This window comes from Calonectris borealis, chromosome 11, assembly GCF_964195595.1.
Source record: "Calonectris borealis chromosome 11, bCalBor7.hap1.2, whole genome shotgun sequence".
NCBI lineage: Eukaryota > Metazoa > Chordata > Aves > Procellariiformes > Procellariidae > Calonectris > Calonectris borealis.
The window spans coordinates 21,388,370-21,403,066 of record NC_134322.1 but is presented as its reverse complement, the minus strand read 5'-3'; the positions used below and the strand labels follow the sequence as shown (position 1 = coordinate 21,403,066).

Sequence of the window (14,697 nt, the reverse complement as noted above, 5' to 3'; positions counted from 1 at the left end):
TTAACAGATTTTTAATGGGGTGAGGGTAGAAGATAATTCTTACTCACCTTTTTCAGAAAAAAATGGATTGCAAACAGAATTTGACTGTGCATTTAGATATGCCAGGGCCACTGATTATTAATGCTAGTAAGCAGAAGAAAAATGACACCCTTCTCTCCTGCATATCAAGTTCATAGCATATGCCTGAAAGCCACATGCCAGTATACCGCTACACTTCTTCTAAAGGAGCAGATGCTCTACTTCTGTAGAAGTGTTTTAAGAGAACTGAAATCTTTTGAGGACAATGTCAATACCCTCCATAATCCATACTTACACACAAGGAAAACACCATGTGTGCTGCCATTTCAGAGTATATACAACATTCATGCTAAAAATGCTACAGTCCTTTCCAGGAAAGGCATCAGATTAATTTTCCAGAGTTTTTCACTATCCTGGACTCAGCCATCCTGCTGGCTTGCACTTCTGATAAACTTTCTGCATCTCTTCTCCCAGTCCAAACAGTTTACTTCTCTTCCTCCAATATTAAAGAAACAAAAACAACTTGGGTAGGAATTTGAAGCGTCATAGAGGAAAAGAAACTTCCTCTGAGAAAAATTAGAATACTAATATAGTTGTTAACATCCATTTTGAAGGGTGAGGGGCTGAAACAGTATGTTTATAGGTCTAAAATTTCAGTTTGGGATTTCTCTGCAAGTATCCTGGGCTTAAGCAATATTATTTCAAATAAATTAAATGAGGGAGTTCTCTCTTGACTAACACTGGAACAGATTTAATAAAACTAAAACTGCCGATATGAGATAGAAAGAAATCCCATGGTACTATTACTCCAGATTGAAAACTAGACCTCTTTCTGATTCCCAGACATCTGGGTATTCGGTTGATGTGAGTATCATTCTTCTAGTCAATTCAAGAAAGCCAGATGGTCATCTAGCAGCCAAGGATTTGGACAGGCAAGAACTCTTTATACGTAAATATTTAGAATCCAAATTTATAAACAAAAAAATCAGATGGACTTCAATGCACAGACATACTTCTAGGGAAAAGTGAGAATGCCTTTCACCTTCCAGAGCATGAGGGACTAAAGCTACAAACCTCTAAACAGTAGTATTTAACTTTAGGAGACGAACAATTGCATCAACAGGAAAACAGAAAGCAGAGGATCTTAGAATCCTCTTATATCTTAGAGTAACTTGCATCAATTCAGTAACATATAGACCATTATGACTTAATATCAACAAGACCAAATTTTTCAACCACGCTGTACTAGCATAAGCACAGGGCCAACTACGGGGCAGGGTAAATCAGCACCAGAACCCTGTTGCCAAGCCTGAGCAGATATGCACATAAGGAATGAATTCTAACAAATTGCTTAAATATTTATGCTTACGATATTCAAATTAAACATACGCATGTTAGTAAGTCTAGAAGAGTATCCTGCTTACGTTCTTCATAATTCCCTTTATTTACTTTTCCTAAAGCTTATATTCTATTAACAGTAGCGCTTGTGACCAGCTGGAATCTTTTCCAGTTATCAGCAGGTGAATCAAGGTTTTCTGTTTATTAAAACCAGAGAGCTTCTCAACTCTTTAATCAAAACTTTCCTTTCCACATGCCACAAGCAACCTGCCTAACAAATTAGCAAAATGTACTGATACCTACACTTTCTTGGAGAATCTTGTATTTCCATAATCTCTAATGTTAAACAATTTTCCTTTTAGTATTGCAAAAAGAATTTGTCCCATGTTACTATCATGAACTGCTGGAGCCCCCAGCAGGCCCCTTCAGAATCCCACTGTACTATTTATCATGTTAAAAAGAGAATATGTTCTCTTCCCCTAAAACATGCAAGCTAGGGTAGAAGTTTTGATACATAGAATAGTTTCTGATATCAGTGAATTATTTACATATACTTGTAGAGAAGGATGGGGACTTAATTTATGATGACACAAACCAATAAAGACACAGCATGAAGGAGATAAAGGAAAAGGAGCATTCTAAATAGAACAACGTACCTGGTTAGCAACATGCAATGGCTTCAAATCCCATTAATGGGTTAACTGGGTACACTGTTTTCAATACTTTCTTAAATGTATTCTCATTAAATAAGTATTTCCAGATATTTTTTGAAGAATACATGCTTCCTCAGGATTTTTGTTTTAAGATGTGCTTCATTATTTTTCCTTTCTATTTCCGACCTACAGCACTGAAGTGGCAAGTAATTTGGGGAGTCAATTTTTATAAGTGTGAGTCTAGTCAACTCAGTGGAACCATTCACAAGTAGAAAGTTGACCTCATGCTTAAGCACTTCAGGATCAGGACCTAAAACCCTAATTTAACTATTTTCACATGACCCAATTCTCCACTCAACTGAACAAGCAATCCCTTCTCCTACATTGTTTCTCTACTTCTCCATCTCCATGCAGATCTTTTCAAATATTACTTCAACACTTCATGAAGTAATTAATAGAACTGATGGCATTTCAGTACTAAGTTTCCCTTATTAGGATACGCATGCAAATAAAATCTGGATAGTTTAAAATAAACATCGATTTTCAAAGCTACAGAGCTGTCCGAACACTGTTTTGTGGCTACAAATAGACACAAACACAATAAACCTGTGTTGCATTTGTCCTCGTACTGGGGTGAAATGTAAGTCAAAGATGGAAAATGAGAGAATAGTAGATCATTTCTCCCATCTCCCTCCCAACATAACTTTGAAATAGAGATCGCACACTAGCCATAGTTCAGCAATATCTGCCATCAGCATCACACCTCTCTTCTAAGGTGTTTCTCTAAGTTAGAAAATGCACGGCTTCCTACTCTAAAGTTTTCATGTTTAGTACGATTTGTACAGCCACCTTTTCTTCTTGCTGCCTTCCAAAATTGTGCTTAGAAAAATCCTAGCTGCATTTGCTTGCCATTACTTTGCTACAAATATTCAAAACCAACTTGCATTGCACAGGTCTCCATATGCCAGTAATAATACAGACTTAAGCTTCAAACCTTCACAAACTCCAATTTTTATATATTCAGATACACAAACCATCAGTTTCTACATATTAAATGACAAAACCCAAAAACCCACAGCATAAGAATCAGTTTTATTAGTATAACCCATAAACCAGTTTATTATAAATGTTCTTCCTTGTATTACATAATGGATGTGGATACTTTACCACATACCAAAATGGTACAATACATACAAAATCCAGAGATTTTGTGATTAAGATGGCAAATCATGAATATATTCAAAAAAGATAAAGTTAAAAAAGTTAACCCCCCCCCCCCCAATATCATGATCAATGAGGAAGAAAGAAGCAGCAAAACTATTCAGGGTTCACAAGCAGAAAAATTATATGGTAGAAATAGAGGATAGGCCTGAGTGTACTCCTGACTGAATGATAAAACTGAACTGAAGCAAAAGATTAAAAAAAGTGATCTCTTTGTCTTAAAAGAACCCAAAGACCTCAAATCCCCCTAACTTCCCTTAAATGATTATTTATCATCAGTCCAATTGACCAGCAGAGTAAACAGGGGATAACAAACAGAAAAAAAAACCACCGGAAATATTACACTACACTACATAGTCTTAAATTGAGCATGATTGACCACCATCTGCTCCTGATGCCATGTAGAGCACCACAGGTTAGAAAGGAACTAGATCTTTGTCTTACAATGAACTTATTGCTGCTTTGCTCTGGTTTTTCTTCCTCCAGGTGTGCACCTGTTTTGCTATTACCTTCTCCAACTCTGGACTAGCCAGTGTCACATGAAAGCTATTCTCCTATAGGAGATTTCCCTATATTCCTTCTATTTTTTATATCTTTATCATTTCATAATTGATGTTTTACAAAATCTCCAAAGCATTGTAAATCTAAATGTGCGGTCTGTCCCAGACAGCAGATAGTATCTGAACCAAGCCTGTTGATATACAGAAAGATCAGGCATTAATCCGGCAATCAAAATAATGAGATGTGACCACAAAAGTAACATAAAGACATGGTTGCTTACAGCACCGTGACCTCAGAAAGAGCACCAGTGCAGGCAGAAGTTTGGAAGTCATCCAAACTCCTCCACAGAGGAGCTACACCCAAAGTACAAATTTCACGAGGCTACAGTTTGGCTCCATACTCAGCAAGCAGAAAGGAAGATACATGATAAAAAAAAAGAAAACCAAGTGGGGAGCAACAGGTATGATACAGAAGGTTCTTATAGGAAGAGAAAATAAATATGGTGGTGGGAAATTAGGGAGGACAAAGGAAGACAAGGATGTCAAAAAAGGGCCGAGAGAGAGAGATTCATGACATCTTTAAAGTTACACAAGTTGGGGAACAAAGATGACAGGAACGACCCTGATAATAATTAGCTATAACCAAAGATCTCTGAAGTTTTCATCACTATAAATAACAACTACTTCCTTTAGCTTTTCCAGAGGGAGATACACTTAGGATGGAGAGGGGGAAGGGGCACATTATTTCCTTTCAAAGGATAACATGGAGTTGCCAAAATCTCTCAGACAAGAGAGCAATGCTAGTAATAGTTCCTTCATGAAAATGCAGTTAAAATTGAATCAGAATGGATTTAATGTTGAACAATTTTAATGAAGCAAGTGTCAAACAAGCACATCAACTTCTTAAAAACAAAGGTACTCCAAAGTTTAATTACAAAAACGTTGTACAGAAAACTTGGCATCTCAACAATTCCAAACACATTAATCCAGCAAATGGATTCTGTTTTCACGTATTTCTCTTAACATTTCTCTAAGTGACAAAAGCATTTTATCCCGCTCTTCTCCTTGACACCCACTTCATTTTTTACTTTTTTTTTTTATCAGCCAACACTGAAAAATGTAAACTGAAGTGACACTCAGAAAACACTGGAAAGACAAAAATCCATTTTTATAGGGTTAATCAATGTAAATAAGAAGCTTCTTAATGAGACAAAACATCATCTGTCACATCATTGGTGAGCAAGAACTTAGTCTTCCCCCAGATGCTTTAAGATGGGTATACCACCTCCTCTCCCTTCCTTGTGGGGAAAAAGCAAGAGATTTGTAAGCCCCCAGTAATAATACCACCCTAAATTACCTATCCCATAACACTTGCATGCAACTCAACAGAATGATGTATTAGCAGTATGCCACGAGCTGATAGCTGCATTGAATTTATGTAAGCTGCGGCAGCCTGCAGCCACCCATACCTTATTTACAGTACGTTATGTTACAGTCTGGAGTTGCATCCTACTATCATATTACATAGCAATTTCTGGAATCTTTATGAGATACAACTCCAGATATTAGGTAAGATGCCACAGACTGAACTTTAGAATTTTGTAAATCAACTTTTGGCTATGCAGTGCATTTTGGCCACTTCAATAGAAGTCAAACATCACCAATTCTAAAAAACAAGATCACACAGGAGAGGAAGGTATCAATGCTTCTTCTGGAGACATTATTAACCTGTAGGATTTTTTTTCCCCCCACACAATATTTGTTATAGAATCGACTAAAAAAGTTCAAGCCAACATCCGTTGGTCTCATCCATGCTAAGGAAAATGAAGGTCAATACAGCAAATTGAGGTTCCTTTTTGTGAAGTCTTGAAAATGAGACCGAAGACAAGAGAAAGGAGTTTCCTCCCCGAAGGAAGACTTGAATTTACAGGGAAATCCTTGCTGCTTGGCTACAGCAATAAGCCCATGAGTAAGCGGTGACCTGACATACAAGGTGTTGACCTGGAGATGGCTTCAGGCAAGCATGAAGTCCATGTGTACAGAGTGGGAAAAGAAGAAACTGCTTTTTAATCTTCAAATACTTGCGTTACAGATACATTAAAGTGATGCTGACTGCAATGCACTCCAGTAACGAAAGCAATCTCCAAATCATAACAGGGAAATCTTAAATATTTCTTAAGGAGGAGCAAGGAGATTGTCATGTGGAAGAAAGACCATTTCAACCATTATCATAAAGCCCAGAGATATCCAACAAGTGCTCAACCAAAGAGTGAATTAACAATTTGACAGGAACCAAAGGGTAGCAAATGATTTGCGTAAGTTAGTGCAGACAGTAGGTGCCTTCATCTTTGACAGGAGGTGCAGTGTAGCTCAGCAAGATTGCAGACTCTAGCATGCAGAGTTCTACTTGATGTAAGTGAAAGGCCATTTAGGTTACACTGGAACTTAATATGCTGAATGCTATAGGCTCCACAGGCTGTACTTTAACTGTACAAAAAGCGAAAGCACTTATGGGCTGTAATGTAGAATTCTGCGGGCTGCTTCGTGGCCTAGTGCTAATAACCTTCTCTGCTCTAATAATTCATGCAAAAAATACATGTGCTGCTTCCAGGCATATTGCTTCTCAATGCAATCCCCCCGCCCATTTCTCTTTTTATAGAATACCGCTCTCACCACGAGATCATTCTCTCAAAAGCAAGGCAGTAACGTTAAATTAGACTGAGCAACATACCAGAGGAAGGGCAAGCTTTGAGGTTTTAGTCCAAAATGGAGATTCCTATTTTCCCTGCTGAGAAGAACTAACGTTTCACTTTCCATCTTGATTACCACTGACCTTTGCGGTAGTAAAATGCTCCACCAAACATTTTCAAGAGATAACAGGAGACTTTCACAGAAAAGCAGGATGCTACGTGCAAGAGAGGTGCTTGAAGAGAGCGGAGCGAGAGGAAGTCTGTCTCATAGTAGAATCAAGTCACAAAGCATCAATCACAGCCAGTCTCTAGCAGGGAGCAAACTCACATTGTAGAAGTTGCAGGCTAACACAAAAAAAACAGAATTCTGCTTAAGAAAAGCTTATATAAACATAGCAGGCAGGGTAGGACAAGACAGTGCACCAAGGAAGACTGCCTGTTATAGCAGAGAACACAAGCGCTGCTATCCAGTACTGCAAGTATCAGATAACAAGATCAAAAGAAGAAAACTAAAGTGGAGGAAGGTAATCCCACAAGATAAACATGAAAACAAAATAAAAGACACTAGAAGACATTAGGCAATATAACACGTTATTACTACAACACATAGGCTGACTTCATTTCACAAACTGCAAGATTTCATCTCCATCATCAGCCAGTCCACAGAACATATGCACCCTCACACCCAGCAAAATTAGTAAGAAACTGAAGATTGCACAGAAGTTGCATGCTCTTAAATGTTTACACAGAGGACAGTTCCAAATGTTTAGTGGGTGGTGTCCGTGGCTTCTTAAGACCTTTTAATGCACTGATCTGTTTGTCTCACTGACAAACCACACAGGCAGGTACCAGGACAAACCTGCAATCCTGCCTCCCACCCCTAGTCTTTCCCTCATGGCTTCTTATTCCACACTGGCCAAAAAAATTTTGTAAAGCATCCCTGGGTCACGAGACCTGCAGATGAAACAGAAAAATAAATGTTAGAAGACTACAATCTGCCAGGACTAAATAAGCATCGTGACATTATTTTTTGGATGATTTATCTGAAAACACAATATTAAGAAGTATAGCAAAGAAGCCTATAGAGACAGAACTGTAACTGAATTCCTGTTTCCATCCAAAGAACAGTGTGATAAATAACAAAAAACTTCCTCTTCTCCCCTATATACTGTTTGCACAAAGAAGTTCTCTTTATCATGCAGTACAGATAACAGTCACTAAATACAATGTACTAAGCCACCAAAAAACACCTCAGTTCTGTGAAGTACAGTGGTTTTCAAAAGTATCATAATAAATAGATTTTTCTATGAAATTGATTTGTAATGTGTCTCAACCTCAAACAGACTATTTGGTTGATAGAGATTACATTTAGGAGAATTAATATACTTCATATGCATGTTAACAAAGGGACAATGATGATAACAGTTTGCTGATACAGTTTATCGGATGCCCGCTCAACCTTTCTATCCAAAGCTTCCTTCTTTTCTAGGGAAGCTCTACTTTTTTCTAGGTTTGCATCCAATAAAGGCCAACTTTCTTCCTTCTAAGATTTTGTCACAAAATATAGTCATTGCCAAGTGAATATTGTAATTAATAGCCCTATGAATTACTTGGTCATTATATCCAGTTACATGCATGTCTTTATCTAATGAAACTAGGTGATTATTAATCATGTTTTTAATTGCCTTACACTGTTTTGCTGCTGAAAAAAGAGAAGATATTGGTGGGAGGGGGAAAAAGGGAATGGAATTTTTCAACTATAAAGTGGAAGGAAGAATTCTACAGCAAGAATTATTTTTTCCAAACCAATTACAGTTGAATTCAGTTTATCCAAGAAAAAGACACTTGAATTTTTAGGAACACAGAAATTGTCCATCATTTAGGAAATATGAATCCACCTCACATGAGAACCAAAGTCTAGATTTAAGTAGCCTTGAGATATGATTTTTCTGGCAAGATGCTTAAAGGACAAACATCTGTTTCAGGGCCTGGCATGCCCTTCTAATAACTGATGGATGAGAAACTGCTTTCCCTCTTACACATTCTGTAAAACCTCCCCATCCCTTGATTCTCTTTCTGAGCTTGAGGGCTAATTGAAAACAGTATACGAAAATGAGGAGGTTGATGAGCTACTGAAAAATCCCAGACCTGGATCGACAAGCTGTTCCCTTCATAAATAGCAGCAGTAAAGGCACTTCTTTATTCTGCTGGGAGCTCAGTCATCCTTTAGACCTATAGTCCGTTCCATCTGGCTACCCTCTGGAAGGACAATGATCTTTTAGCTTAAGCCACACTATAAGGGGGAATGTGTAATTAACTGTTCTACACAGTATCACAAAAGGTCAGTATCGGAAAGGATGAAAAGCCCTGTCTTCATATTTGCAGATGGCACAATGCAGCTCTATTTGCATTTCTAAACACTATTCAAGACATGTACAGTAGATCTCTACAAAATATATGCCTAAAGAATGCAGGTATGTACATAGTTAAAATACAAGTAGGCAAACTTCTAATGGCTGTCTACTGCTGTGCATCATGGGGGAAGTGGGGCAGTAAATGGTGTGGGAAATGCAAAGCAGCACAGTAATGCAGAAAGACTGGTATTTCTTTGTTGATTTGTTTTTCTACTCAGTTCCCTATTACAGTTTTCTAAGCTGTTAAACAGAAGCAAAACTACAGAATCATAAGCTCAGTAATAATCTATGCATAAGCCACATGATCATTAGAGTCTCAGCAAATGCTACATATAGCCTGAACCACACATCAGTCCTTCATTTACATGTAAACCTTCATAACCAGAAAAGCTTGACTACCAGTGCCATAGAGCAGGTAGTTGCAGGGTATTTGCATAACAGAGTTGAGTTCACCTGTAACCTCTTGAGACAAATAAAATTTCTCCGTGACCATCAGATTCTACAATTAATGCAGAATTTTTCAGATTCACTTCACTCAAGAAAGGAACCTTCTTCTAAACTAGTCACCCTGTTACTAAAATGTAAATACTTTTTCTTTCTTTTTTTACACCGATCTGTCACTATTCTTATTCACCTTACACAAATACAATGAATAATAGGACAAGCAGCTACTTATGTCTTTATACAAAATATCTTGGAGCTAAGGGGAATTTCAGAACCCTTTAATGCTGTTGGATATTTTCAACCCCATTTGACTTTCATTAAGTCAACCTGCTCCTGTGGCTTTGAAAAGAAAACTTCTTGATTACACAATATAGTGATCAGCACAAGAATCAGTGCTAGAGGTACAAAGTAGATGCCAAACAAAAGCAGCCTAAGTGAGCACTTACCCAGTCATTAGCGTTCAAGTCTGTTTACCACATCTCGGACTGTGGCTATGAGGTTCTCGTTCTCCTGTGGGTTAGCCATGATAATACTGTGCAGCCTATTCATGTAGGAATCAATAGTTTCCATTGTGGGCGTTTCCCCGCTACCTATAGTTAACATAGTAAAATGTGCCACAGAATATTTAGATGACCGCAGCAATTCCAGAAAGTTAAGACTATGCTAAGGGCAATTTGTGCCAACATGCAAGGTGATTTTGCCATGCACCACCTCTTGTGACAGATTGTGTAAAATGATGTCCTCCTAACTCCACAAAGTGAGTAGTTCCAAGGATATAAGGACTAATGAGCATGGTTTTCTTTGATTTGGGTCTCATAGTCGATTGTAACAAAGTCTTTCAGCTGGGCATTCATAGTATCTAAGTGGATTCCCTGGCATCTGACAATACAGATGCAGCCTTTCTTTTAATCAAGGAACTTGCAGGTCCTGCCTTTTCTGTTCAGTAATATTTTCACAAAACAAGTGAAGGACAGCAAGGACTGAATATGTGTCTCACTTTATTAGGAAGGGTAAGAGTAGCAAGAAAAAAAATGCCATGTTGAAATAAAGCACTGACATTAAACCTTTCCCTGAATGCATTTTAAGATTTCATTATCTAATACAACAAAAGCTCAGAAACAGTCAAGACCATAGAACTACAACAGCACGCCACGTGTTGTAAATTCACAACATCGTATAAACATTAGAAATTAAATTTAACATGTCAGACAGTCATAAGGAAAAAAAAGTCTTACCTGGTAGCGGGACTCCAGCAAAGCTGGTTGTGAGTGCTTGGCGTAGGGTCTCCAGATGCTGTTGCAGCACTGTGTTGCGGCTCCGCTCTTGTATAACATCCACCTCCAATTTCTCCACCGCAGTACGCATACTCTCAACATGTTTTTGCAGAGCAGCATTCCTCTCCTCAAACTCCATGTTGGATTTACGCAGCTGCCGCAGCTCAGCTTCACGTGCTATGAATATCAACCCACACCCATGTAGTCAAAAAACTATAGAAAACCATATCTATGATTAGTAGGCAATGAAGCAGAATGTTCTAGAGTGCTCAACTGATGATTACAAATGATGCAGTTTTGGTTTATAGACGAAAAAGCATCATATCATGGAGCACTGATAGGGCCTACAGTAGTACTTAAATAGGCTTAATTTCTAGAGAGATAGACAAATTAGAAGACATTCAAAGCATCAGAATGGAAGTGAATAGGGGAATTGATTAGGAAGGAAGACTGCAAGACTGATTTCAAATGCATTCAAGTACGACATAGCTTAGCAGCAGTGCTAAGAGGCCTACAGACAAGATACCAGTTACAAAAATACATTTCTATTGATCATCAGGAAAAGTATCTGAATCTGAAGTCTGTTCAGTCAAGAAAGTCTCCAGGAAATCTAGCAAAAACCCCTTAACTCTTGGGACATGCAGCTATGAAAACCAAGTAGGGTAACAGAAAATATATCAGTGGAATCTTCCACATATCCAGGGGGAAAAAAAAAATACTGCTAACTAGCTGAGTCATCGTCATGCTATATCTTAGGTATTTCTTAATCCTATAGAACAGCAGATCCAGTTTGGACTGGCTGGAATAACAGCAAGTAGAGCTTAAACATCAGAAAGATTATCAAAAAAGAATAGTTTTGGAAGACAAAGCCAGGAAAAACTGCTGTTGCAGCCACTGTGTTCGCACAGAGGTAAGGTAACATCAGAAACAACGATCAATTATACCCAAGTCGTTACTTGAGCTGAGATAAGAGAATGCAAGGACTCTTCAGCTGGATAGCACCTGGCAAAAACACTGGAACAGCAAAGAAGGAGCCGTGCAAAAGTTTAACTTACCTTTACTATGATTCAGGAACTCTTCTGTGAAAATTGGAATATCAAAAACAGATCTCTCCTTTGTATCTGCTTCTTTCTACAAAAGACAGAGTAATACATAGCTAAATATTGTTCGTTTTCAGGAATTCATGAAATTGTTTTGGTCAAGAAAATAGAAAGAGAAGGGAGACCAAAAACTGAGGCAGATAAAGAGCTGGATGGATGGAAGACACTTCCAGCTCCTACCAAGAAAGGTCAAAGGGAAGATCTTGGCTTTTTAAGACTCTAGGTTTAATAAAGGCCAAATGCCATTATCAAGAAATATTGTATAACATACTAAAATATACCCTTTCGCTCTAATGACATTACACATCAGAACCATTCATTTTTAAAACCATCTGAATTCATTTATGTTTTCACTGGAAAGCATTCCACCATCAACCAACTGACACATTCTGAAATAGTCTATACAGGAACATCAACAAACAGGAGATAAAGCGAGCAAAACGCACAATGAGTTTCATCGTTCTTTGTCGTTCACTACCAAAGCGAAAAAGAAAACAGCCAGGAAAAAGAACAGCTAAAGGAAAAATAAGCAACTTTTCCACAGTGTACCAATTCCACATGTCTGTTCCAAACTGGAAGAGATGTGCATTTTGGCTCCCAAAGAGATGGGAGCTGCACAGTGCTCTAAGCAAGCCACATCTCTTTTGAAACATTCAGATGGATGCTGCCACGGTTGAAAAGAAAGTGTATAAACACGATTTGTAAGAGTCTATGGGGAAAACCTGCTTACAGAGTATGTAGTATCTTGGAAGGCTAAAGGTGAATATGTATAGGCATATTTTGCTGTTATAAAGCAATCGTTCACCTTGGCTATGGCAGGTATGCATTAATGTGATGGCTTCAAGGAACTGGACTGTTGTCTCCTACATACTGCAAAACCAAACACTGCAAAATTTTTCACTTTAAGACACAAGAGAAGTTTGTCATCTTAGGATAAAGGCTGTAGTCAAGGGTTTCCTCCCAACTTTCAGATCTCTTCACCTAATTTCTGACAAAGTTGGTGAATTCAACTATGTGAACTTGAGGCTATTAAAATCTTAAGAGAGCATTTCAGTTGCAGAAGATTTGATGTCTATTTATGGTTTGTGACTATGATAGGCTTTCTTTAAAAAAAAAACTTAATTTGACTCAAGGAAAAAAACTACCATAGTATACTTCAGTCACCATTTCTGCATGTCAAAATCAACGGGAATTAATGCTTGCTTTAAAGCCTGCATTGCGATTGACAAAGTCAATGCAAATCTGGTTTGATAAACTGCAGCAACTACAATCAACCTGTTACTTAATATAGAAACAAAGTTAAGCATGAGCGAATGTCTGTGGAGAACAAAAGCTTTTCAGACCTCTCAAACAGCACAGTTGATAATATACCACGAACTCATTCTCCAAAATTATGTAGTGTCAAACATGATTTGGTGCCCAGCAGAAAACCTAAATGTTTAACAGCTGATAAGGGAATTCTGGCACCTGAGCTCAGAGTATCATACAGGTGTCTGCCACGTAAAGGGGCTAGATGGGGTGAGCTGAATGCCATTTGGCAGTCAACCAAGATAGGCAAGACAAGATGGAACTTGATACTCTGTCTTTACCTGATGAGACTGTCAATTGATTGTTTTTAAAGTAAAAGAACATAGAATCATGGAATGGTTTGGGTTAGAAGGGATCTTAAAGATCATCTAGTTCCAACCCCCTGCCATGGGCAGGGACACCTTCCACTAGACCAGGTTGCTCAAAACCCCATCCAACCTGGCCTTGAACACTTCCAGAGGTGGGGCATTCACAACTTCTCTGGGCAACCTGTTTCAGTGCCTCACCACCCACACATGAAGAATTTTTTCCTTATATCTAATATAAATCTACCCTCTTTCAGCTTAAAGCCACTACCCCTTTCCTATCACTACATGCCCTTGTAAAAAGTCCCTCTCCAGCTTTCTTGTAGGCCCCCTGCAGGTACTGGAAGGCTGCTATAATGTCTCCCTGGAGCCTTCTCTTCTCCAGGCTGAACAACCCCACCTCTCTCAGCCTGTCTTCATAGGAGGTGCTCCAGCCCTCTCATTATCTTCGTGGCCCTCCTCTGGACTCACTCCAACAGGTCCATGTCCTCCTTATGTTGAGGTCCCCCGAGTTGAACGCAGTACCCCAGGTGAGGTCTCACAAGAGTAAAGGGGGAAAATCGCCTCCCTCGACCTGCTGGTCATGCTTCTTTTGATGCAGCCCAGGATACGGTTGGCTTTCTGGGCTACAAGTGCATATTGCCGGGTCATGTTGACCTTCTCAACAACCAACACCCCCAAGTCCTTCTCCTCAGGGCTGCTCTCAATCCATCCTCCGCCCAGCCTGTATTTGTGCTTGGGATTGCCCCGACCCGCGTGCAAGACCTTGCACTTGGACTTGTTGAACTTCATGAGGTTCACACAGGCCCATCTCTCAAGCCTGTCAAGATCCCTCTGGATAGCATCCCTTCTCTCCAGCATGTCGACCGCACCACACAGCTTGGTGTCGTCGGCAAACCTGCTGAGGGGTGCACTCAATCCAACTGTCCACGTTGCCAACAAAGACGTCCCAATACCAACCCCTGAGGAACACCACTTGTCACTGGTCTCCACTTGGACATCGAGCCGTTGACCACAACTCTTTGAGTGCAACCATCCAGCCAATTCCTTATCCACTGAGTGGTCCATCCGTCAAATCCACGTCTCTCCAATTTAGAGACAAGGATGTTGTGCAGGACAGTGTCAAATGCGTTGCACAAGTCCAGGTAGATAAGCTGAGTTTTATTGTCTGGTAGAATTACAGCTGGGAAGCTCTGTATTTGCTGAGTGAGAACTCAAAGCTCACTTGGCCTGAATCAAGTGAAGATGCACTAGAAACAGGTGGGGCTAGATGGGGGGGAAACAAACCTTCCCAGCTCTGTGAGACACAGTAGGGTGTCGCTAGGGGTTCATAATCACACGTACTCTTCACTGAAATTTTGATACTTGCTACTATATGGAAAAAGTCTCAAGAGTATGTATTTAGAAATGAGAAGTTACATACAGAAGTGTG

At 39.2% G+C, this 14,697-nt stretch overlaps 1 protein-coding gene across 10 annotated transcripts in view; it reads right to left on the bottom strand.

Moving 5' to 3' along the window:
* Positions 1-4,576: 4,576 nt before the first annotated feature.
* HMG20A (high mobility group 20A) overlaps positions 4,577-14,697 on the bottom strand; it is a 46,164-nt gene continuing 36,043 nt past the window's right edge. For all 10 annotated transcript variants that reach the window (XM_075160458.1, XM_075160454.1, XM_075160464.1 and 7 more), the window contains 4 exons: positions 11,608-11,683; positions 10,514-10,729; positions 9,725-9,868; positions 4,577-7,374 (listed from right to left, as the gene is read on the bottom strand). In XM_075160458.1, coding sequence (XP_075016559.1) covers positions 9,732-9,868; positions 10,514-10,729; positions 11,608-11,683 — 429 coding nt within the window. In that variant the 3' untranslated portion in view covers positions 4,577-7,374; positions 9,725-9,731. The remainder of the gene's footprint in view (positions 7,375-9,724; positions 9,869-10,513; positions 10,730-11,607; positions 11,684-14,697) is intronic.